The 27,253-nt window shown below is 37.3% G+C and overlaps 1 protein-coding gene across 1 annotated transcript in view; it reads left to right on the top strand.

The window, feature by feature from the left end:
• Positions 1 to 27,253, top strand: part of Herc6 (HECT and RLD domain containing E3 ubiquitin protein ligase family member 6) — a 70,993-nt gene extending 43,740 nt beyond the window's left edge. The window contains exons 14-23 of the mRNA XM_021164082.3: positions 7,853 to 7,957; positions 8,823 to 8,930; positions 13,803 to 13,940; positions 15,939 to 16,082; positions 19,108 to 19,274; positions 20,797 to 20,860; positions 21,180 to 21,250; positions 24,510 to 24,693; positions 24,785 to 24,887; positions 25,131 to 27,253. Coding sequence (XP_021019741.1) covers positions 7,853 to 7,957; positions 8,823 to 8,930; positions 13,803 to 13,940; positions 15,939 to 16,082; positions 19,108 to 19,274; positions 20,797 to 20,860; positions 21,180 to 21,250; positions 24,510 to 24,693; positions 24,785 to 24,887; positions 25,131 to 25,387 — 1,341 coding nt within the window. The 3' untranslated portion in view covers positions 25,388 to 27,253. The remainder of the gene's footprint in view (positions 1 to 7,852; positions 7,958 to 8,822; positions 8,931 to 13,802; positions 13,941 to 15,938; positions 16,083 to 19,107; positions 19,275 to 20,796; positions 20,861 to 21,179; positions 21,251 to 24,509; positions 24,694 to 24,784; positions 24,888 to 25,130) is intronic.

Below are 27,253 nucleotides of genomic sequence, written 5' to 3'. Positions count from 1 at the left end.
AACATTGTTTTCTGAAGATCTTTATGTATTCCAGAGATTAATCCTCTGTCAGATGAATCAGTAGCAAACATTCTCTGTCACTCCATGGGATTCTTCTTCACTCTGCTGATTTTCTTAAAGTCAAAGTTTTATTATTATTATTATTAATTTGATGTCCTAGGCAAAAGAAGTTCTAATCAGGAGGTCTTTTCCTATAACCATATCTTGTAGAATAAAGCCAATCTTTCTTCCAGAAATGTCAGGTTTGAAATTGAGGTCTTTTATTCACTTGGAGTTAATATTTGTTCAGAGAGGTAGATACAGTCTACTTTGATTCTTCTGTGTGTAGACATCCAGTTTTCCTAGCACTGTTTGTTGAAGATGCTGTCTTTTACCCAGTATATGTTTTTGTCAAATATCACATGGCTGTACCTTTGTGCATTCATGTTTGTGTCTTTTATTATGTTTCACCAGTCTATATGTTTTTACATGTTTGTTATTGTGCCTATACCAGGCTTTTCTTTTGTCTTTTTTTCCCCCTATGCTTTGCAATATATTTTGATATCTGGAGTGGCAATCCCTCTGCATTTTGCTCAGGATTGCTTTGGCTATATGGAGTCTTTTCTGGATCCATATGCATTTTCAAACTTTTTTTTCTATTTTTGTGGGAAATATTGTGGATATAGTTATTGGGATTGCATTCATACTAATTTTGTATTGATTACACCATTAATTAACTACAGTATTAATTTTCCCACTCAACAAGCATGGGCTATCTTTCCATTTCCTACTACCTTTATCTATCTCTGTCTTCAGAGATCTAAAGTTTTCGTTGAAGAGGGCTTTTACTTCCTTGGTTAGGTTTATTCCCAGGTGGTTTATTTTTCAAGTTTTATTAATGGAAGTGTGTGTATGATCTTGGACTCAGCATGATTGCTGATGGCGTATAGAAAGTATAAGCCTTACATCTCCGAGGGGAAAGCAATCCTGGCAGTTGGGAGCTGAGGAATATGGCACAACAAACCTCAACCAAGAGATTTCTTGGGAGGGAAAATCCGAGAATGGCTGCCTCTGCTCGGGATGAGAAGCAGCAGAGACTTATATAGGGTTTCTTGGGGAGTGAAACGTTCCATGGTGTCCTGGGATTCTTGGAGGAATTATATCTTGGGGCAAGCTCAGGGATTGGTGAGGTTTTTTTTGTTTTGTTTTAATGTTTTTTCGAGACAGGGTTTCTCCGTGTAGCCTTGGCTGTCCTGAAACTCACTCTGTAGACCATACTGGCCTCGAACTCAGAAATCCACCTCCCTCTGCCTCCTAAGTGCTGGAATTAAAGGTGTGCGACACCACGCCCGGCTCTGGCTACTCTTCTACCTCAAGGGCCTCTGGAGCTTCTCAGGAGCCTGGCCCTGCAATTGGAGCTCTTCAAGGATGGGCTGTCTTATCTTGCATGCAGGTAGAGGTCAGGCCTTTTAGCCAGAGATCTGCAAGTGTAGCACCTATAACAGGAGTCTCTGCATTTGCCCTGGCAAGTCACCCTGCTGCCTGAATCACTTCACAACAAACCTCTCACAGAAGATTCATTGGGAAAAACACAGGAGGATGGCTGGGTGGCCTCTGCATACAAGAGAGAAGAAACAAAGAATTGAGCAGGAGGCAGAGATAACATAGGGTGTCCTGGGGGTGGAGCTTTCTAGGGTGTCTTGGGATTGGTGGCATTTTATGGCCTGATCTTGGGGCATTTTACTCCATAGGGCACAGTTTGGCCACTTCTGATTTGAGGGGCTGGATCCAGCCATTATGGCTGGTAAAGTGTTCTCTCAGTGGAACCCGGTGAGTTTCCGGGTCCTGTGGGTGGAACTCTGCTACTCCTGTGCCTCCAAGGCTTATAGAATGGTTAATGAGCTTTGTAAGTTTCCTCTCAATATTGCCACTGTTCTGAAGTACAGAAGTTTTCTGATCAAGTTTTTGGTATCTTTTATACATATTGTATTATCTGCAAATAGGCCTAATTTTACTTATTCTTATTTTCTTATTGTTATCCCTCACTAATAGAGGAAACACCTTCTTGACTTATTGCTCTAGTTAGTGATTCAACTTAGAAATTCATGTATTTCTTTTAGTTTTTTTTTTTTTGTCAGTTTAATGATGGACAGGTTTTTCCACATATTTCCATATAATGTTCTGAATTTCTTTTGCATCAGTTGTAATGTCTCTATTGATTTTTGATTGTGTTAGTTTGGATCATCTCTTTATTTTAGTTAATTGAGACAGGGTCTGTTGATTTTGTTTATTTTTCTCAAAGAACCAGGACTTAGATTAGTTGATACTTTGTATTAGTTAGATGTTTCTATTTATTTTATTTTCCTCTGAGGAATCCTTTTGATGTGTTCATATGTCAGGTGTTGTGTTTTTATCTTTGTTTATCTCCAGAATTTTAAAAATTTCTTTCTCAATATCTTTTTTGATTACTTTATCACCTATTTAATTTTCATGAATTTGTGTACTTACTAGAGAGTAACTTAATTATAAGACTGTAACAATCTAGTCTTCAACCCAATCAGAGACTTGAGAAGGAATAAATATTACATGAGTAAGCATGTAATACAGGCAGGCAGCTTCCAAAATTATAGAAATAACAGAGAAAGCTGGCTGCCTGGATAGTCTCACAAATTTTTCTATAATGTTGGCGTATCCTTCTTCAGCCTTTAGGCCCAGAATATCTGATAAATTTGTCTTTGAAGCAAGAATTATGAAAGACTGCTTACCTCGTCTTGACAAAGCTTAGCAGTTGACTTCTCTGCTTCTCATTTGTCCATTTTGGACAGCATGTTGTCTGCAGTTGAAGCAGTTTCTTGCCCAGTGACTATCTTGCCATATATGAAGCAAGCTCCATATGGAATTCTTCTATGCTCAGCATCTTCTTCAAGTAGAGTGGAGGTACTGCTAGGATCAGACCTGTCCCACTGTTATAAAAGGTCTTTTATCAGTAAGATGTCTTTAAGTGCCATATTCTGTAGTCTCTGAGGTTTGTGAAGAGCATCTATCTATTAGTCTGTCTGCATAGGTAAATGTTTATTTCTAGCTATTTAATATCTGTTCAACCTTGGAAACATATTTCTGTAATAAACTAAACATGTTTCTAACATGACCATGAGTTTGACTGTCTGACTATTAACTGACATTATCTTAATTATCCTAAACAGTTTATAATAGTAACTTTCAAAAAGACTAGAAGTTAACATTACATTTTTAAGATTTACATAGGTACAATAGGTTTTAAAAAGTTGATACTAGTATGTTGTAACCAAATATAACCTTAATTTTGTATCAATATATAAATACCTATACTAATAGAAGATTATTTTGACTAGTAGTGGCTCTATAATTTAAGAGTAGATCCAATAATCTGCCTTTTATTCTAATTATTTCTATATTCTACCTCTTTCTTTACATCCCTTCTCCCTCCTCCCATTAACACTAGATAGAAAAGAAAGGATAGAGGAAAGAAAAAGAAAGAAAAATCTCTGAGTCTAACCTCCCTTAATTTGTTTCTTTCCTGATTGAAGACCATTACACCTTGTAACTAGGCACCTTAAATGACAACAAAGATCAATCACCCATTGAACAACAAAGAACCATCCACCCCACTTTTGGCAAATGGGTTGTCTTTGTCCTAAAATTGCATCCTGCTGACTTGAAGCATTTTCTTTTTTGGGGGGGTCACCTAAAATTTGTGATTTGGGTCAGTCTAAGAAAGCTAGCTGTAGCATTTATTGTCCAGTCTTTGCATGCTGGAAAAATTCAGGGCTTAACTGAAGTCCTGGCTGGAACAGTCTTTGATGCTCACCAATTGGGCCAGCAGCTTTCTTTGAATCTGTCCTGGATACACAATTTTAAGGAAACAGCACTGAGGCAGTCTGAGGTAGGATCAGGCAGGATGCGGGGATAAATATATCTCAATGTCTCAGCATCCTTTTTGGCGTCCTTAAGGTAATTGTCTCAGGGCTGCTTGTCTGGTTGTTTTTTTTTTTTTTTTCTGTGAATATGTAAGCGTTGAGGAGTAATACACATTTTTTTCTATTTACACATGCATGGGATGTGCAGTGTTTACCATCCAGCCTCAGATGAGTCTCTGCTCTCTGTCCTTGTTTATAAGTTAGTTTGTATTGTTTAACCAAACTATAATATGAATTATATCTATGCCATTAGAAAAGATGGTATCAGAAGTCTTGAGGAATCTATAGCCAACATGATTTATTGACTACACATAGCTGAAGTTTTGGCACAAAACATTGTCATGTCTCAGCCAGTCTCAGAACTGTCCCTATGTAGAAGGGTCAGTGAAACAAGTTTCCTGTTTGGTTGGTTTTCGTGGTGTTTGTTTGTTTGTTTGTTTGTTTGTTTCCTATCTGTAGCCAGAATCTTCAGGGGTCTGAAGTCAAATCTGTTAGATTTGATTTTTACCAGTTTGGAAGGAATGCATAGCTTTTCTATTCCTGTAGAGAGAAACACAAAATTTCTCCCCCAAAGAATCACATTTTCTTCCTTCCATTCTTAGGTTAGGACATCCTTAATATAAGCAGGCTGGTTTAGTTCAGTAGTTTTTTCATAACTCAATGTATTTTAGCAGTTATAATATCTGTCTCATTGAAGAAACAGCATTGAGGCAGTCTGAGGTAGGATCAGGCAGGGTGCTGGAATAAATACATCTCAGTGTCTCAGCATTCTTTAAAATCACACACACACACCACATTTAAGACTTAAAATAATAATGTCAAAAAAATATTATTTAAACTCTCTTTGGGAGAGTCTGTATCCCCCTTTTGTTCTATGAGCATTATCTTTAACGCTCTGTTAGATTTCTGCACAGTTACTTGTGTGGTATGATTGTAAGGTATGCCTATAACAGGTTTTATGTCATAATGTCTAAAAAATTGTTGTATTCTAATGTATGGTACCCGAGCATAAATAGCTTTAATCTGCAAATGCTTCTCTAAGGTAGCCACCATCTATAATAAATATGCAATCTCAAAATCAGCCTTTCTAGAACTTAAGGCGGAAAACCATTGGGATTTGAAATATGCATCAACTGTGTGATGTATTATCACATATGTATATTTTCAATTTTCAAACTCTGCAAAATTATATACATAAGCTATTGCATGTTATTGCTCTCAGGTAACTTCGTTAAGCATTGTATTGTTATGGGTTGCCATTATAATTCCCCCAAGCATTTGTGAATTTCTTTTTCATCTGGAACTTCTTTTTTTTGTTTGTTTTTGCTATTGTAGGTTCCAGATTGGATTCTTTTTAAGGTTCTTTACTCTGATTTAAAGAGTCCTCTAACCTCTGTTCTATGGCCCAGAACCTAGCATCCTGTCTTTCAGTTCTCTCCTTACCTCGGTCTGTTTTATTCTGATCTTTCTTAATGAGGATCTATAAAATTTTAATTGTTACAGAAAAAAAACATTTGAATGCTGATAAGCATAACAAAGTCATATGCGATCCAGATGCATTGAGTCATTGTGTTTCTCTGCATTTTCAACACAGAAAATATTTTTCTTTTCAATCTCTAATTCTTTACTTCCTTCAGAGACTTTCTCCCTGTATTCTTTCTATATTCATTTTTCCCCTTTAGCACTTAAACACATTTTCGAGCATATTGTACCTTGTGGTCTCTCTGTGTTGTGGACTGCGGGCAGGCTGCAACAGTACCTCTTTAGAGGTTTGTGTCTGGGCTTGGATTTTTTTTTTTTTCTTTCTGCCTGTTGCCTCGGGAGCTGCTCAGCTAGTACCTTGTGCGGCCAGTTTAGCATCTGGCAGTTTGAGTTGATTCTGACTGGTGAGGGCTGGTGCCTGTAGCAGGCTCCCTTTGTCGGTTTGGCCTGGAGCCAACGTTTGCCCTCTGACTTCTGGGCTGCAGTGTACACTGTCTCTTTTTGGCTCTGAGCCATTATCAAACGGTGCTGCAGTTTCCCTAAGGGTTCCTGGCTGTCTCAAAGAAATTTACCCTTCTATATTTCCTCCAGCTAGGAAATGGTGTCCCAGCAACCACACGGTGACTCACAACCATCTGTAATGAGATCAGATGCCTTCATCTGGTGTGTCTGAAAACAGCTACAGTGTACTTAAATATAATAAATAAATAAATAAATAAATAAATGATTAAAAATACATTTTAAAAAAATCTAACCTTTCCCTTATAGCTTAATTTACTGCTTAATAAACTACATGTCTCCTTGGTGATTTTTAGTATTGTTTGTAGATAATCAGATGCTTTAAATTTATTTAACTTTGTAAATGAACAATGAAGATGTTTAATTACTTATTCATTTACTGAATACTTATTCTTTACTTGGAAGAAAACTTCTAGTAAGCACATTATAGTTAAAAATAAGCAAAGAAATAGGGAAAAAAGAAAACCAGATGCTCACTAGTCAGATGCACCTGTTGAGCTACCCTCTACCAACATCAAACTGTCCTACCCAGGGTTAGTGCTGGATCCTATAATTTCTGCATTTGGAAGGAGAGGAAGAACCAGAAGTTTAACCTTATACTTAGCTACCTATATATAGGCAGAGATATCGTGTGTGTGTGTGTGTGTGTGTGTGTGTGTGTGTGTGTGTGTGTGTGTGTGTATTTGTGATGCTTTCTGGTTACTGTCTGTATAGTAAGCCATAGGTAACACAGAATCATTATTTTTAAAGAAGTTTTTGGCTAAGCCAGCAGTAATTTATTCTCAAGGTCATAGGTATCTTGGTTTAAAGGCCTACTAGGAACTTGGTTTGAGGTCAGAGCAGGCAGCCTCTGAGGCTATGTCTCAGGAGTTCTTACATCTATCTGCTCTTGGAAGATGTAGTTTTAAGCAGTTCTTCTGTCACCATGTATCTGTCTTAGAGTACGTGTGTCACCTTCTTTGGAGCCTGTCCCTAACTTTAAAGGACTCCTTACCCAGTATTCTTACCATGACCTTCACTATCTCCATTCTTTTTTTTTTCCCCACTATCTCCATTCTTACTCTGGCATAGAATGATAACTCCCCCAAAGATAGTTTTTTTAAAATTTTAATTAAATTTATTGAGAAGACCTTTGTAAATTGACCATGAGTATCTTACACGGATTGTACTTTGGGATATGTACCTCATTTGGTAGAGTTTTAAAAAAAATTTAAATTAAATTTATTGAGAAGATCTTTGTAAATTGACCATGAGTACCTTACACGGATTGTATTTTGGAATACACACAGTGTATCAAAAGTATCAGGTATCAAAAATACGTGTGAAATTGTAAAAGCAAGACAACACATATACAAATTAATATAGAACTAGCATTTGTATTTGTAGGTAAAGGGGAAAAAGACCCCAACTGTCCTGCAAAGGCACAGAGAGACTGACACCAGAAAAGATACACGGAGAAGCCAGAATTTTTTAAATGATTGATAGATACCATGAGGATGGAATATTCTTTGTTGTTGTTTGTTTTGTTGTTTGTTCGAGTTCAGTTTGTTTATTCCCTTGTTTTGAGACAGTTTCTCTGCATAGCTTCGGCTGCCCTGGAACTCACTCTCTAGTCCAGGCTGCCCTGGAACTCACACTCTAGTCCAGGCTGGCCTCTCTAGTTCAGCTGTCTCTGCCTACTGAATGGTTGAATTAAAAGTGAACACCACCACCACCTGGTAGATGGAAAATTCTTGAGTGACAGAATTTGATTTTTCAGTGAAATATGCTGAGTGAAGTTTATCCCATTTAATTCAGCTAGTCTAAAACACACTTTCTCAGTCACTGACAAATGTATATATGCATATAAATCTAGGTTTTACCTGCTATACAATTTATTAATAGAAAATGAAATTCAAGGTCTTGTTTTCTTTAAGGCTAAATGTCAACTTCCAGAAAGTGCCTTCATCATAAATGAGCTTTCTGGCATCTTTAGCTTTGATGTAGAGGCAGGAAGAATGTTCATACGGCATAATGATCTGGTAAGTATAACATATCACCTTGTAAGAATGTTCATGACTTAAAGCTGTTAGCAACTATATCATCGCTGCATCAGAAAATGTCCTTATTACAATACTAAATTTGTTAAATTGAATGCCATTGAAAGCTTAAACACTTTGCTCATAAAACAAATTTATTTTCTTATAGAATTATCTCTAAGGGATAGATATGTACCTCATTTGGTAGAGTACTTGCTTAGAACAAATGGAGGCCTGGGTTCTTGATCCCTAGTACTGCATAAACCAGGTATGGCAGTGAGGTCCTGTAATCTTTATACTTTGGTGGAGGATAGAGGATCAGAAGTACAAGGTCAGGGCTTGAGAGATGGCTCTATGGTTAAAAGAACTGGATGCTCTTCCAGAGAACCTGGTTCCATCTCTAGAACCCATATGGTATTTCACAACTGTCTGCATCTGCAACTCTAGTTCTAGGAGATCAGACATCATCTTCTGGCATCTTTGGACATTGAAGACACTGCATGCATGTCGTACACAGATACACATGCACAATAAAAACCCATAACTTAAAATGATAAAATAATTTAAAATTTTAAAAATAATTTTAAAAAGAGGTGCAAGGTCATTCTCTGGGACATAGTTTAAGATCAACCTAGGATATATGACATTTTGTCTCAAATACAAAGAAGGAAAGACAGACAGACAGACAGAAGGAAGGAAGGAAGGAAGGAAGGAAGGAAGGAAGGAAGGAAGGAAGGAAGGAAGGAAGATGCTTCATTGTAATAGATTCAAAAGATCCTAGCAGTAAATATAGTGATAAAGTTAGGAAAGGAATGAATGTTATTTTTTTCATTGTCAAAACTTGTTTGCCTCATTTTTCTTTTTTTAGGTCTCTACAGAATTCTCAGATATGGTTGTTTTCAGTGATTTTCTATTTGTCTTTGATTTGCCATCCAAAATTAAACTAATGAAATGTGACTCATTTGTAAAACTGATGGTATGTATGTTTTCTGTTACTATGCCAAACTAACTGAGGCTTATCCTTTATAAAGGGATTTATTTAACTCAAATGTTCACTGACATGATGTAGGAATTCTGACGGGCCCATTCTTATTTCTTCACTACCCTGTCTCCCACCACCAGCATTAAAACACGACGAGAACCACAAAAGGACTTTGACATGTGTCATAGGGGCCAGTTGCATTGGATGGCCTCACTTTATAACAACCTGTTCTCACAGGAAATAACCCATTCTGTGAGGCTCATAGTAATCCCTTCCAAGAGTAGTGTCCCATGCATGACCTTATTATCTTCTAGGAAGTCCAGCTAAAAGTTAATTATGGCCACACTAGAAACAAAGTTGCACATGAATCTTTGGAGACTCAGTGAAACGATATTCAAGCTAATCTGGGTAACCACATTTTTTGTGATGAAAAATTTAAAACATATATAAAGTAAAAATAGTAGTAGTCTTTACCATGACCCTCGGGTATACACATTTTACCACATGTGTTGGTCTACCACTTTTGTTAATTTTGCAGTTACTACTAGTTCTTTCTTATGAAGTATTTTAAGGCAAATGCCAGCTCAAATTACTTTTCAGGATTTAACCCTTTAGTCTGCTAATCTGGTCACCTTATTTCTCTGTGTTCAGGTCATCTCATGATGCTTCCAGTTTAATATTTTCCTCACTTATTCTTTTTTTATTAAATTTTTAATTTAAATTTTAATAAATTATTTACATTCCAAAAGTTGCCAGTCCCCTCCCCGAGTTCTTTACCCCATAGCTCTACCCCCTCTGCCTCTGAGAGGGTGCTCCCCCACCTTCCTAGTTTCTCAGAGCTTGACTTGTAAGCATAAACATATTTGAATACTATTTTGCTAATTCTTTGAGAATGTCATACAATATATTTTGATCATATTAACTTCTCATCAAGCTCTTCCCAGATCCACCCTCACCTCTCTACCTACCTAATTTAATGTTCTTTTTCTCTCCATTCCACCCTAGTTTTAATCCCCAGTCCAATTAGTGTTGCCCATCTACCACTCCTGAAATTTACAGTCTTACCACCCCTTCTTCTGTGAAGGTCCCTGAACCTGCAGGGAAAGGGTATGATATAGGCCCTATCGCTGAAGACACTGAATACATGACGCATAGAACATAGAGGAAATCAAGTAGGTACTGACTTGGAAGCTGCATTCCTATTGGCTAGCTTTTATGGTCCTAGAAGGTGCTATGCACACTTCCACAGGGGTAAAAAAAAATCGTCAATCTGACCTAGAGATGAATTCTTCAAGATAATGACTGTCCTGGCAAGAGATGCCAACTGCTGCAAGAGTGGCATGAGTGTCTGGAAATAACCAACCATTTTCTGTTTCAATTTGAAGCTCATTCTATGAGATTAAATCAATACCTGGCACCAGTATCAGGGCCAGGGAACTTGTGCCTACCTAGGTTAGACACTAGAGGAGAACTTCCTATTAGTTTTCTGCTAAATGGACATGGTATTAATATAACTACTAATGACTTATTGCTATACACATAGATTATTAGTGAATTTCTCAAACTCTATTAAAGAAACTGCTTTTTATAACACATAGCAATTAACATAGGGACCCATAACTGCTCAACATGCAAATAATGAGACTGGAGAATGCACAGTTCAAATATGATATCTATATCCTATATCTAACACATACTTTCTAATTTTTAGAACTTTCTACTTTGACTATTTTGTTCCTCTCTCACAATTGTATCACCAGCATACAACATTTACATATAACATTTACATATTATATTATGTCTAAAGGAAGAATTGTATATTTATATATAACTATATATAATATAGCTGTACATTAATATAATTATTATATGTAATTATTAATATAATTATATATAAATAGTATTGTCCTAGACTTTATATTAAAGATTTTTCAAACTTTTTTTGATTGCTACAGCTTGTTTTCTAGGTCATTTCCCAGGAAAGATTCATATTGACTTAAGCTATTTAGAGTTAATGATTTATTGGAATCCAACATCATGCCAGGCAGTGGTGACACATGCCTTTAATCCCAGCACTTGGGAGGCAGAAGCTGGTGGATTTCTGAGCTCGAGGCCAGCCTGGTCTACAGAGTGAGTTCCAGGACAGCCAGGGCTACACAAAGAAACCCTGTCTGGAAATACCAAAAAAAAAAAAAAAAAAAAAAAAAAGAAAAGAAAAGAAAAGAAATTCAACATCATATACATTATTGCATTTGTTATAAATCCAAACAACACTGGCCATCTGTATAAAACAAAGAAGTCTAGGGCACCATGTCCACAAAAGAAGCCATTTTGATGCAAATTATTTCCTTTTTATACACTATTAATTAGGTTTGATTTTATCAGGGCATCATGCCATAAATTCCAGGGTTTTACAATAAGAAATCAAGACACAAGAAGCATGCTAGTAATATCATTCCAAGGATAAAGACTTATCACTCTACTGTTATTAGTGTTGTGTTTTATAAAAAAGAAAGAGCCAGGGTATGTTTGTTAGAGGCACGGTATGGGGAGATGGAAAAGGATGCCTCTGCGTGCCCATGCTGGAGCATCCCTTCCTCCTGAAGTGCCAGGCATATGACAGATATAGCACAGAATTGAGTTTATTTAGGGTATGGGGAGTTGAGGAGGAAGTAGTGACAGAGAAAGGCAGAGAGAGAGGTGGGGGAGGAAGGGAGGGAGTAGAGGCTAGAGGCCAGGTAGGAAAACAGGGAGGGGGAAGAGGAATGGCAAGAGAAGGGACAGAGAGAGTAAGAGAGTAAGATGGGGGGCCACCAAACAGCCCCTTTCATAATGAGTCAGGCATACTTGGCCATTCTCAGATAACTGTGGGGTGGAGCCTAGAAGGAATACTAATAACTAGCTCCTTTTAATCACCATGTCATTAGTCAGTTTGACCAAGTCCTATTTTCATCTGTCTGACGTTCTGGCAAAGGGAAAATGTAAAGCCTTTTCCTCCCACATGTAACCTCCTCATAAAATTCCTTTAAGCAGTTCCTTCCATATGTAGTATTTTCTCTATAGAAATAGCTAATCTATCGTGTTAATGAGAAGATACGTGAACTTTTACAAGTTATATAAGAAGGACTAGGAGAGATAATTTCTAGTAGTAATTCTCATGGGTATACTTGGGAAGCAGACTTCACAGCTCTGTTCTCCAAAGGATTTGATGTATAAAGTCAAAAACTGTAAGCTCCAAATTAACATAACTAACTAATTTAAACTAACTAGCCAATTCAAATAAAATAATGTAGAAAGGGAAAACTCACACACAGGGACCAGGTGGAGATTATCTGCACAATAGAATAAGATGGAGATTCTTAAACTAGGTCTTCACTAAGCAAGAGAAATGTCTGCCTGTTATGGTCAGTGAACACTGTGTATCATTCAGAGCCATAGACAACATTGTCTAACAGTCAGTGTTGCTGAAACATCCAGAACTACAGACTCCCAAACACAGGAGTCAATAAAGAACCAGGAGAAAAGAAAAGCTCAAGGAATAACAGAAAAATTTAGTAGAATTTTGTGAATGTCTCAGTATGTGTTGGGGTGCCAGAGGTCTCGAGTAGGGGTTCCCCAGCCCAGACTCGAATATGCCTTATCTAAGATAGTAGAAAGCTTGTATGAACAAACACACCTGCCCTAGTAACTCGTTATTCATTAATCAACGTATCCTTGTTTTAAAGCAGACCCCAAGGGAACTATCTTGACACAGGATTCCTAAACAGTGCTTTATTGTTCGTGTGCTAGACCTGAAGCCTCAGAGGTATGTTGAAGTTTAAATCAAGGGTAGTCAAGTCCAGTGCTAAATTTCTTATCCAAAGAAGTTTAGCAGAAACAAGACCAAGGCCTATAGTAGTGAAGGACTATTGACAATTTAAGAAAGCTCAGGACACTACTATTTTAAATGGCAGAACACTGCTCCAGAACAGTGTGGTTCCCTGAGACACAGTTGTAGAGACTTCCAAAATGGATGCTTATTATTTTCATGGAGAATCCTCTCAGAGAATGTCTTCCCTTTGTCTTTTTCCTATTGACATCAGCTTTCCTCATCTGCCCCATGGCACTGACAGTCATTTCTGAGGTTTACATGTAACACTGGACTTCTGAAGGTTGATGGTAGATTGTTCTCTTAGCAGGTTTGATGTCAGCATTATGACTACTATATGAAGGGGTTGTAGACATTTTTAACCACTTAACTGTTCATGGCCGGTTACTCATTTTTGCACAGGAACACTAGGTGCTACAACTTGTTTGATCCTGTAATTGTATTATCTTACAATTTAATACCACCTTTCTTAAATTATAAGTATACAAAGCAGTGGCAGCAAAACACAAAAATATTTTTACTAGAACTATTCAATATAAATCAAGCCTGATGCTTTATGCCTGTAATTCCAGCACTCAGAAGGTTGACTGGGTGTGTGGCAGGGGCAGAAAAGATGGGAAACCATGTAGCCCAGGCCAGCCTTGAATTTGAGCCTTGTATATATACCCAAGATGGCCTTGAATTTCGTTCTAAAAATGTTTTTATGTTTATGTACTGTACTCATATGTGCTGCCATCTACATATGGAGTTCAGAGGATAACTTGCTTGAGTCAGTTCTCTCCCTCTAGCATATAGGTTCCAGAGAGGTAATTTAGGTTAGGATACTAGGCAGCAAGTTTCTTTGCCCGCTAAACCATCTCACCAGCCCCAGATCTGGAATTTTCGATTCTCCAGCCTCCACTCCAGGGATTGTAGGCCTGCTCCCCCATTCACACTTTTATCCCTGAGATTATTAAAGGTCCAAAAGATAACCAGCTTAAAAATTCTTTTTCTAAAAGTCTGAAGTCATGGCATTTCCAGAAAAGATGAGCTCCCCACCATACCTTATACTGAAAGTCAGACGAAGTCACCTGGTGGAAGATACATTGCGTCAATTAAGACAAGTGGAAGACTTCGACCTTAGGAAGCAACTATTGGTAAAAAGAAATTTTTCACTGGACTCTCTCTCTCTCTCTCTCTCTCTCTCTCTCTCTCTCTCTCTCTCTCTCTCTTTGTGGGAAGGAACCTTCATAATTAAGGAGCAACATTCACAACCGTGGTTTCCAGAAATTTCCCCTTTCCCTTGAGACAAAAGAATGTTTACATATTTAGTTGTAGGTTAACTTAACTATTGATGGTTAGAATGAATCATTCCAATACTTAATGTCATAAAAATAACAATTCATTTTAAAATCTTCTAGTGCACCCGAATTTCTGGGTGTCTTTTTTTTATGAATATGTGTTTGTATGTATGAGGCTAGGAATAAAGCCAGAGTTTCCACACATGCTAAGCAAGTGCTTTACCATAAGCTACATTCCCAGCTATCCACATTTTTGCTTGAGTTTGTTCACATATCCAAAAGTTAGGTGGGGATTGGCTATGCTATGCTATTACTGGCTGAGGACATTCGGTTATACTTTAATGTTCTTCTTCCTCTTGCGACCAGCAAGCATGTTCTTCTCAGAGCAGTGCTGGAAATGCAATCTAGTCATCATTAAATATTGTTTGAACCAAAGAAGTCTCATGAATGAACCCAAGCCAAAGACTGGGAACATACACTAACCTCTTAATGAGAGACGTTGGAAAATCATATTCAAAAGAATTCAATCAAGAAATAGTGAAGAACTGAGACGATCCATACACCCAACAGATAGCAGGTGTAACAGGCACATTTCCCACACATTGTAGTTCTAGGCTCTGCAATGTAGGTTTTGATTCCAGCCAGTCTTTGTTTAATCCTTTGTGGATGCCTTGTGACTGTTTATGGTGTAGCACCTAAGGCCATATTACATACAGAATAGAATACTGACAAATTCTGTGGGTAAAAGCTAGAGCCTGGAGTTTCAAAAGGAGTGGATTTTCCTGATACCAGCTGCGACTGTAAGTGGTCAATTCCCAAAGAAAACAGATCCTGGATGAGAGTACTCAGACCAGAAAGGGCTATTTCCCAGCATGTGATTCAAATAGAAAATAAAGAAACAAGCTTATCTTAGAAGCCAGTCTCCCTTGGTATTTAGTTTTCTTATACTTTTGTCTGTGAGGAAGATATCAGTAGAAAATACTTTCCTCTGTGGGAAATGACTCTACTTTAAGAGAGATGTTAACTTCAAGAGTTATACAAAATAGACTGAGCATGACAAGACTATCTTTCCTACTCCTTGGCATCACTGTGAGTCCTGAGCAGGCCAAAACTTTTGATCAAACAGTAGCAGGTGCGCTCTTTCAGGCAGACAAGGGCAACATCTGGGAAAATGAAGCTTGAGGATACATACACATATTTAAAATACAAGGTCTGGGAATGCTATAGTGCTTGCCTAGCATGCCTGAGGACACAATTTAATCTCCAGCACCAAAAATCAGATCTCATTATGGATGGTTGTGAGCCACCATGTGGTTGCTGGGATTTGAACTCAGATCCTTTGGAAGAGCAGTCAGTGCTCTTAACTACTGAGCCATCTCTCCAGCCCTGCCCTCCCCCACCCCTTTTTGAGAACTGTTAACCCATGCTCACTAGAAGGGATGCTTACTAGAAGTACTTTGAGGAGGGGCTGGAGAACACAAATGGATTAGGCCAAGGTTGCTCAGTCTGAAAGCAACTATGAAGACAGACAAGGTGGAATAACTTGATAATTTCATGACTCATGGGTTTAAGGAATATTAAATTTTATATCAAGATACTCTTTTTTCTTCCAGAGGTAAGTATGTCAATCTAAAGGATCCACTCACCGACTTACCAACCTGGGAATAAATGGGCTCCTGGCTTTCATTGCTTGGCAGCAAACTGAGGGATGACAGGGTGTGAGAAGGAAAAGAACTGTGTGGATCTTGCCATTGTAGTGAGCACAAGAAGGCCAGAACACGCTGAAGACTTTTCCATAAAGAGCAAGGACCTATATTTTAAATAACAGCCCTGAAATAAATTTTCTTTCTTTAGGTTGAATTTGTTAATGAAATTTGTCCTGAGGCTGGGGGAGTGAGTTCAGAGTTCTTCCACTGTATATTTGAAGAGATGACAGACCCCAAATATGAAATGTTCATATATCCTGAAAAGGGTTCCAACATGTGGTTTCCAGTCAATGTAAGTTCTGTCTTTCTCAAAAAACGCATTACATGCTGCAATATGCAAAGCAAGTGTAAAAAATCAGGACTGTACCACCTGGCTTCTCTATTTTGAATAGGAACACATCACCTGTGGGACTGCAGCTGAGCTCTGGCATGATTAGGTAATTTGTGGAAAACCATGTCTTGGCATGTGTCCATAATTTTTAGAGTTATAGTGCAGAATGTTTCAAATTAGTAGAGAGAAACTGTAGGTGAACTAGTAGAGATAGCTGTTAATTCTGAGATATTGGTTGATTCTTTTGATTATAATTTTTTTCATTTTTATCTTTTTATAAGTTGTCTTATTCAGTGCCTTGCTCTATATTCCAAGCTATCCTTGAACTCACAGTTCTCCTGCCTCTAACTTCTAAATGCTTTGGATTGTAGGAGTGCATCACACTGAGCAAAGCCCTCACTTTAAAGTACATTCATACAGTTCTGTTAAGTAGAAAACAGACCACACACACACACACACAAATTTTATTTTAATTTATATATGGCTTGATAAAACAGCAAAATTAAGTTGAACCAGAGTACGCATTACAAACTATGGGATGAAAAGCTGACTGGGAGAGGCCTTTGCAGATTGTGCTGCGCTTTAACTCATTTCAGAATTCCAGTAGAGGAGTAAATAGGGTAAGGAGAACTGGGAGTACACATATCCTGTGAGTCACTGAACTTCAGAACCTGCTAACATCCAGAAAGGTACTGGAGCAGGAATCCTGGAATGTCACACTAGGATAGCTTCCTTCCTGGGCTGCTGTTTTGGCCTGGAATGTTTTTTGTCCTTTAGTTTTAGTTTCTCTAAGGAGGAGAACAAGATGCAGAGAAGAGAAGTGAGGGCAGCTGCTATGGTCTGTTTTTGTTGATGTCACTTTAGTGAACCACCAAAGTACTTTGTTAAGGAGCTCAAAGATCAAAGCCCAAGGGCATGGTGCCTACATAAATCAGCTCTCAAGAGGTCTCCTTAACACAATGCATCATGACAGGATTGTCTGCAGGCAAAGGGTCTTCCTTGTAAGACAGGATGTCAGAGTGACAATGTGGCCTCATGAGCACCACTCCAGTGTTAAGCCCCATGTGGGGCTGCATTGCCAAATGGAGCCACCATTCTTGGAATACTCATCTGGCATTCATTCTGCTCAATTGAAATCTTGCTGCAGAACAACCATCCTTCCTCATTGTCACCTGTCTCCATGAATTGGATGGTCAGGACCTTAAAATTTCAAACGAAAACTTTGTAATTCCACCAGAGCATGTTTCTACATTTCAGAAATACTACCAGTAACCAAAAATTCATTTACTTAATGTTCTGTATTATTAATTTATACTGAAAATTATGCAAGAAGCTGGGCATGGCTGCATGTGGCTATAATCCCTCGCTTAGGAGGTACAGGCAAGAGGAGTTCAAGCTCAGGTGCTTCTCGGCCATTAGGTATTCCTCAGATGAGAATTCTTTGTTTAGCTATGAGCCCCATTTTTTATCATTAGGGAAATGCAAATCAAAACAACCCCAAGATTCCACCTCACACCAGTCAGAATGGCTAAGATCAAAAATTCAGGTGACAGCAGATGCTGGTGAGGATGTGGAGAAAGAGGAACACTCCTCCATTGTTGGTGTGATTGCAAGCTTGTACAACCACTCTGGAAATCAGTCTGGTGGTTCCTCAGAAAATTGGACATAGTACTACTGGAGGATCCCGCAATACCTCTCCTGGGCAAATATCCAGAAGATGTTCCAACCAATAAGAAGGACACATGCTCCACTATGTTCATAGCAGCCTTATTTATAATAGCCAGAAGCTGGAAAGAACCCAGATGCCCCTCAACAGAGGAATGGATACAGAAAATATGGTACATTTACACAATGGAGTACTACTCAGCTATTAAAAAGAATGAATTTATGAAATTCCTAGGCAAATGTTTGGACCTGGAGGGCATCATCCTGAGTGAGGTAACCCAATCACAAAAGAACTCACATGATATGTACTCACTGATAAGTGGATATTAGCCCAGAAACTTAAAATACCCAAGATATAAGATACAATTTGTAAAACACATGAGACTCAAGAAGAACAAAGACCAAAGTGTGGACACTTTGCCCCTTCTTAGAATTGGGAACAAAACACCCATGGAAGGAGTTACAGAGACAAAGTTTGGAGCTGAGACAAAAGGATGGACCATCTAGAGACTGCCATATCCAGGGATCCATCCCATAATCAGCTTCCAAACGCTGACACCATTGCATACACTAGCAGGATTTTGCTGAAAGGACCCAGATATGGCTCTCTCTTGTGAGACTATGCAGGGGCCTAGCAAACACAGAAGTGGATGCTCACAGTCAGCTATTGGATGGATCACAGGGCCCCCAATGGAGGAGCTGCAGAAAGTAACCAAGGAGCTGAAGGGATCTGCAATCCTATAGGTGGAACAACAATATGAACTAACCAATACCCCCCAGAGCTCATGTTTCTAGCTGCATATGAATCAGAAGATGGCCTAGTCGGCCATCACTGGAAAGAGAGGCCCATTGGTCATACAAACTTTATATGCCACAGTACAGGGGATCGCCAGGGCCAAGAAGTGGGAGTGGGTGAGTGGGGGAGTGGGTGGAGGAGCGTGTGGGGGACTTTTGGAATAGCATTGGAAATGTAAATGAAATAAATACCCAATTAAAAAAAAAGAGGAGTTCAAGGTCACCCTCAGTTATACAGTTAGTTTTGAGAACTATCAAAAGAATGTTTTCTAAGTATGTCTCAAGCAAACAAACAAAAACAAATAAACATAAAGAATACAACGAACATTATGGAAGAAAATCGAAATTGTATTATAACTTATAAAAGATTCTGAATTTTTCTATTCTTTGAAACCCAGTTTTTGTCTAACTTGTGATATTAACTAGTAAAGGAAGCTAAAATTTGTTCCTTTTTTGGTCTAGTTGTGCCTTTGTAGAACTGGTTATTTATAATAGCTTAGGAACTTTTTTCAAATGTATTTTCCAGCCCAAGTTTGAGAAGAGCAGCTATTTCCTATTTGGGATCTTATGTGGACTCTCCCTACATAACTTAAAGGTTATCAACCTTCCTTTTCCACTGGCTTTATATAAAAAACTTTTGAACCAAAAGCCGTCTTTGGAAGACTTAAAAGAACTTAGTCTTCCCTTGGGGAGGTAAGTACATATACTTGCTTTATGAAAGCAGCGTTAAGGACCATTAATATCACACATGACACAGGTCAGGTCTTCAATTTTAATGTTGTGTGTCCTATAGATGGGCTTCCGTTAGCATGACTTGCAGTAAATAGAGTAAGCCTTCAGAAATGAAGAAAAAGCAGATGTTCCTCTGATCAAAAAACCAGTATAATAAAGAGTCTGGACCTGGGTTCTTTATCAAGGTGGAAAGTACTTAGGGGAGTTCTCAGGATGAACATGTGTCATCCTTCTTATCCTATAAATATATATGATGCTATAAGAGCATATACATATATAGATATGGTTTACAAATGTATACAATGTATAAGTGCATATATATGTAACTTATAAACAGATGCAGTGCTATACTTATAAATATATGTAATGTGGTTTATAAGTAAATTAGTGCTTATAAGTGCATATATAGAGATATAGATATGACTTATAAATAGTGCTATAAGTTCATATATACATATGGTTTATAATAAATATAGCATGATAAGTACATGCACATAGTTGTGGCTTATAAATGGATACAGTGATATAAACATGTATATATATACACATAGATATGGTTTATAAATACGGTGTGATAGGATGGCACAGATAGATGTGATTTGTAAAAATATAGTACTATGACTATGTTTATACAGACATAATTTATAAATAGATACAGTGTTATAAGTGTATGTATTTAGATGTGGTTTATTAATATAGTGCTATAGTACATTTATATGGTTTATAAATTGAGTTAGTACCATAAGTACATATATATGTGGTTTATAAAGAAATAGTGCCATAAGTGAATATGAATATGGTTTATCCAAAAATAAAAGCATGTTCAGGTTCACTAGGAACTAAGTGGATAAAATGTCCTTTTTCTGCCACAAATTTTTCTTAAAGTATTGATAACAAATTGAATGAAATGTTTCTTTTGTGTGTGTGTGTGTGTGTGTGGTCCATTAGTGATAGATTTTTCTTAAAGAAGGGTTTCTCAAGAGTGACAATTTGATATTTTGGCCTTTTCTGTTTTGAATGTTTTGAATGTTTTGATTGGGTATCCAACCCTGGGCCTCCTCCCTTTTAAACAGCGCATCTACTGAGCCATAACCACAGGCATTGGCTGTTTTACTTCTCTTTGTGGCAGGTTTTGCAGGGCATGTGATGTATTTGAAAGTGTCTAGAGTCACTACTCACTAGATGACAACCTTTAACTGTGACAACCAAAGACACCATGGACTTGGCAAAGTAATTTCTCTGCTTTAGAGCCTTGTCTGCATAATCATTTTCACAGTACACTGCACTATCAATGAGGTAGAGTTGGCTAACAAATCAAATTCTAAATCAAGATTATTCTAAGAAGATGAGTGAGAAGGAGTAGGAGACAAAATTTATACTGAATTTTGTGCCTGTCTGTATTACTTAATTTCCCCCACTGAATGATTATCACTTTGAATTTTTATAACATCAAATATGTCATTTTAAATTAATTTTTCAATAGGAATTTGCAAGAAGTTCAAAATTGTGAGGCTGATGATATTGAAGAACTTCACATGTATTTTTCTGTGAGTAGCAATAAATCTCGATTATAGGTTGGCTTTAATCAGTTTTTGTTTATGTATGTATGTATGTATGTGTATATGTTTGTTTGTTTTAGTGTCACAAGGAGTTGTTGGAGATTGCACCTATGCCAATAAAGTATTATACAATTAATATATATTCCCCAGCCATTATCTATTACTTTAAACATAATTTTATTATAGAATATTTAATATAAATTATCAATATTTTTAAAGATAATTGCTGTAAAATTTTAGGGGAGGTATATGGATAATAATGACAGATCATTTTTAAGTTAATCAGTTGATTATATTTTGGTTATAGATATACTGGGATCAAAAAGATGTTGATTTAATTCCAGATGGGATCTCTGTGCCTGTGAACGAAACCAACAAGTAAGTTTAGAGACCTAAAATATCTACTTTGAATAGGCATAAAATGTTTGTACTGATACAATTTAAAGTATATTTGAGCTTCTTGGATGTTTGTTTTAGTTTTTTTTTTTTTTAGAATGCTAAACAGGTAGGAGAAGAGAAGAAATGATTCAATTATAAATATTTCTGTCAAACAATCGAGGAGCTGGTTCTTTGAGAAAAATCAACAAGATAGATAAACCCTTAGCCAGACTCACTAGAGGGCAGAGGGAAAGCATCCTAATTAACAAAATCAGAAATGAAAAGGGAGACATAAAAACAGATCCTGAAGACATCCAAAACACCATCAGATCCTTCTACAAAAGGCTATACTCAACGAAACTGGAGAGCCTGGATGAAATGGACAAGTTTCTAGACAGATACCAGGTACCAAAGTTAAATCAAGATCAGATTAATGATCTAAACAGTCCTATATCCCCTAAAGAAATAGAAGCAGTCATTAATAGTCTCCCAACCAAAAAAAGCCCAGGAACATATGGGTTTAGTGCAGAGTTCTATCAGACCTTCAAAGAAGATCTAATCCCAGTTCTTCACAAACTATTCCACAAAATAGAAACGGAAGGTACACTACCCAACTCATTCTATGAAGCCACAATTACTCTGATACCTAAACCACAAAAAGACCCAACAAAGATAGAGAACTTCAGACCAATTTCCCTTATGAATATCGATGCAAAATCCTCAATAAATTTCTAGCTAACCGAATCCAAGAACACATCAAAACAATCATCCATCCTGATCAAGTAGGTTTCATCCCAGGAATGCAGGGATGGTTCAATATACAGAAATCCATCAACGTAATCCAGTATATAAATCAACTCAAAGACAAAAACCACATGATCATCTCGTTAGATGCGGAGAAAGCATCTTTGTGGACACTTTGCCCCTTCTTAGAATTGGGAACAAAACACCCATGGAAGGAATTACAGAGACAAAATTTAGAGCTGTGACAAAAGGATGGACCATCTAGTGATTGCCATATCTGGGGATCCATCCCATAATCAGCTTCCAAATGCTGACACCATTGCATACACTAGCAAGATTTTGCTGATTGGACCCAGATATAGCTGTCTCTTGTGAGACGATGCCGGGGCCTAGCAAACACAGAAGTGGATGTTCACAGTCATCTATTGGATGGATCACAGGGCCCCCAATGGAGAAGCTAGAGAAAGTACCCAAGGAGCTAAAGGGAACTGCAACCCTATAGGTGGAACAACAATATGAACTAACCAGTACCCTGGAGCTCTTGTCTCTAGCTGCATTTGTATCAAAAGATGGCCTAGTTGGCCATCACTGGAAAGAGAGGCCCATTGGACTTGCAAACTTTATATGCCCCAGTACAGAGGAATGCCAGGGCCAAAATGTGGGAGTGGGGGGGGGAGTGGGGGGGAGGGTATGGGGGACTTTTGGGATAGCATTGGATATGTAAATGAGGAAAATACCTAATAATAAAAAATGTTGGAAAAAAATAAATATTTCTGTCCTCTAAGGTATAATTTTAGACTGTATTCTCTGTCACAATATATTCTAGATATTAGTAACAGAAGCATGAAAAAGGCAAAATATATAACTTGTATCTTAGTGGTCAGAAAGCTGATACCCAAATAGACCATCATGTAATGTATCAGATAAACCAGTTGGTACTAATTTATGGGATCTGACTCCAAAATTTTCATCACTGTTCAAAGGTTATTATTTAAAGTGTTAGTAATTTGAAGTCAGCCATGGCAGGAATATTTAGAGCATAAACATTAGCAAATGATACAAATGAGGTTTTCCTTCCTGTCTTTTCCGTTTTCCCTCCCTCTGCCCTCTCTCTGTATTTCTTTTTCTTTCTGTCTCCTGACATCCCACCCCACCCTTTTTCCTTTTGGGAAACTGGTTATTATACTGGCAGGACATGATTGGTTACAGGGAGGACAGAGAGAGGTGGTTCAAATAGGCTAGTTACAAAAGCTGTATAAAGGGGTGGTGGGGGGTTGAGGGTGAACATGTTTCTAATGGAGATGTTTCTATACCCCACATAGTCCACTTTCCATTACTGTAGTGAATTATCAAATACTGGGTAACTTTTATTAGGAAAAGAGTTGTATTTATGTCGTAGTTCTGGAAATTCAAGGACCATATCTGTGGGTGGCCTTCTTGCTAGCCTCATCTTGAGTGTGAAAGGGCAGCACCTGACAGACATGAGGAGTGTGGCTGTTTGTCTCTTTTCATCTTCCTTTTCATCACCTAGTAAGGCTAACAGAGTTCAGTCATGGGGCTCTTCTCTGATGATTTCATGTAACTGTAATCACTCTTCAAAGGTCCTTCCATAAACACTATAGTTAGACCAAGTTTCTACCTTCTTAATACCCAACAATGGGAGAGATAAATCTCACCACATATATGCTTGCTGGACAGAGTCAAACCACATCCACATGGTGTCTCTTGCCACAGGGAAATCTATCATACTGTGTTAAGTGTATCTGATAATGCAAGGTCAGCCTTGCAGAACTTATTTTCACAAAGTGATCTATTAGAAGAGAGATGGGGGATGGAAGGAGAAGAGAAGGGCCAGCCCTGAGAATTTCATTTTCATAGAAAAATCTGATGATTGGAAAGAGGAAGCATGCCATGCTGGGGAGAATGCTTACAACATATGGTTTCCTGCGAACAAGACATAGCCAGATAAGGATGTCAGAAAGGAATGTGTAGAAGCAAAGAAGCAAGGGCCAAATGGTTGGACTTATTCCCGTAGTTCCCTGTGATGTGAAAGCATATGATGTTCCATGGTCACCATACTCCATAAATTTTGGATTTTTGACCATTCTTTAGCTAGCTCTTTTACTATGCAATACTTCTGATGCTGGAGAGCAGCTAGTGAGGGAAAATGGCTAAGCTACAATATTTAGTAGGTCAGATGTGTTACAATGCATTTTCCATGTATAATGAGCTCATTGGGACATGTCCCTGTTCAAAGACAAATATTCAGATTGGAGACACAAATACTCCTTGTAATATGTAAAATGAGAATACTGTAGAGTCTGAGTCCTTCTCTTATATTCTCTAAGGACCTTTTTTTTCCTAGTTAGTCAAGTTTTCATTTCCCTGTCTTGTATAGACTTGTGGGCTACACAGAAGTTCTACTTTTCTTTCTCAATAGAGTAAGGAGAGAAAAATAGATAGTATTATAGTCATGGATAAGGCATGTCATTGGATTTTTTTTTCTTCCATCAAGGACAGACTATGTGCATAAGTGTGTTGATTACATTTTTAACATATCTATAAAGACGATTTATGAAGAATTTCATAGAGGATTTTACAAGGTGTGTAACTGGGATATAATTAGGCAATTCCAGCCCGAAGAACTAATGACAGCAATAATTGGAAATGCTACTTGTGACTGGAAACAATTTGAAAATGTAAGTGGTAACCCAAGTACCCTTTAATGTTTCCAAATAACTGACTCGTATCCTTCCTAAAACTTTCTCTCTTTTTTCTCTTGTTCTCAAGAATTCAAAGTATGAAGATGGATATGACAAATCACACCCAACTATTCTGCGGTTTTGGAAGGCTTTCCATGACTTAACTTTCGATGAAAAGAAAAAATTTCTCTGTAAGTACTATAATAGATATCCAGTCTTCAGGAAATGGATTATTTTAATGGCAAGGCACATATATGTGTAGAGCACAAAACCCCAAAGCCATTATTTTTCTAGACTTTCCCTACCCCTGCCCCTGTGCAGTTTTTCTGCACAAAAAGTGTACTCAATATTTATTAAATGTGATCATTATTTCTTTTTATGTATCTTGAAAATTTCTAGATGAAAATTCTTAACAAAATTGTATTCCTTTCTAGTGTTTCTTACAGGATGTGATAGGCTGCATGTGAAAGGCCTACAGCATGAAGGGATAGTATTCCGGTGTTCTGAAACCTTCAGTGAAGAAGATAACCTAAGATCATTGACATGTCACAGGATGCTAGACCTGCCTAAGTATTCCTCAATGCGAAGGATGAAGGAAGCACTTCAGGTTGCAATCAACAATAGCACGGGATTTGTCTCATCCCCATGCAGAAACATTCACCTCCCAGCAGTTCACAGACTCAGGAATTAGGTGTTTCACTTTGGAATTCTTCTGTCTTTCCTTAATCTAAGTAGGGACAAGAGGTTAAAGGATTTTACTTGAATTGCACAGTTTTTGAGATAAATAAATTATAAATTAATATTTTAATGAAACAATTCTATAATACTTCGCTGCATTCTTTTTTTTTTTTTTTTACTTTGCTGCATTCTTAATTTTGATGCTTTTGAATGTTTGTTTTGGCTGAAATATTTCCTGAACAACAATGTTCATTTAATAATATACTAAATATTTAAAATGTTCAATATTGTGAGCTAAAGAGAGAGTTCAATGTTTAAGATCACTGGCTGCTCTTCCAGAGGACTAGGGCTCAATTCCCAGCACCCACATGGCTACTCACCTCTCGTCTGTAATTCTAGTCCTAAGGGATCGAACCCCCTCCTCTGGCCTCCAAGACATTCCATGGATATGGTACACAGATATACATGCCACCAAAACATTCATATACCTACATTAAAATAAAAAAATAAAATATTTATTTAATGTTTTATTGTACCAATAAAAAACTATTAGTTTGAAAATATTAAGAAACCATGTTTGCAAAGCTTTCAATGTGTTTTTGAAGCATATAGGTGCATATTTTGTATTAAGGAACATATTTCGAGTTGTGATTTTAGAAAATTCTAAATGATTTATTTTCAACTTCTAAGTGTTGACATTTATTATTCATCAAAGATACTTATACTTAGTACAGTGCTCCAAAATACATTCTAAACATAGATACTGTTATTTTAGTAAAGTAGTGAAAACAATCAGGAGCTCATACCTTCTCGTGGTTGGCAAAATGGGAATAAGTTGCAGTATGTCTTGTTATGATGCTATAGAGTAAATTAATGAAGCAATGGAACTGCTATGGGAAATGACCAATACATCTTGTATACTAGTTCTACTTAATGTTAAACCTTAAATTGAATTACACAGCTTTGAAATGACTTCATAAACAAATATAATTTGTCATAAGAATGACACATATGCTGCTGTGGCAATCACTCATCATAAAAGTTCCATTTCTGTAAAGATGTTGTATCTTTATAGACTTATCAGGCTTTATATGTGAGATGTTTACTGAACTCCAAAGAAACCAAATAAGCTAATTAAAAATAGATCATTTAAAGATAATAAAATGATTGTCATCAATTGCCACAACAAAAGCAAATGAATCATTAGAAGAGGGAATACGCTTCAGCTAACTCTCGGATCCCAACATTGCTCTAGTACCAGACAAAGATGTCACAGAGAAAGGAAACCATAGATATCTTATGTGAACAGACGCCAAAATCCTTCCTGAGATTTTAATATACTTAGAACATCCAATACAATGTAGAGTGTGATGCCTCACAACCAAGTAGGAATTAACCTGGAGATGCACTTAAAAATCAACTACATCTCAACAGACCGATAGAAAGAATGCCCATATAATACCTCAGAATAGACAGAAAAGTAACTGAGCAAAATATAGCACCTAGTCATGTATTAGAAAGCAAACAAGGCCTAAAGGAAACTGCCAATTTGATAAAACCTAGATACGGTTGATTTCTTAGTGGCAAAAGACTAAATGCTGCCCACTGCCAAGAAGATGGGAAGGCCTATCATGTACATATAACATTGTATTCAGGATATGAATTTATATTATAAATAAAGACAATAAAAGACATTAATTCAAAACCAAAGAACAAAAAGCCTTATTTTTAGATTATATTAACTATGTAGAAGAGTCTTAAAAAGCACATTAGATAAATGTAGAAAGAGCTCAGGACTCAAGTTCACAAACACACAGTGAATTGGAAAATCACTGTCATCTATCATATGAAAAATAGGAAATAACAGAGAGTAATTTTA

Source organism: Mus caroli, unplaced genomic scaffold, assembly GCF_978045245.1.
Source record: "Mus caroli unplaced genomic scaffold, Mus_caroli_1 scaffold_7, whole genome shotgun sequence".
NCBI lineage: Eukaryota > Metazoa > Chordata > Mammalia > Rodentia > Muridae > Mus > Mus caroli.
Note: the sequence above shows the minus strand (reverse complement) of the source record. Positions and strands in the feature narration are given on the sequence as shown.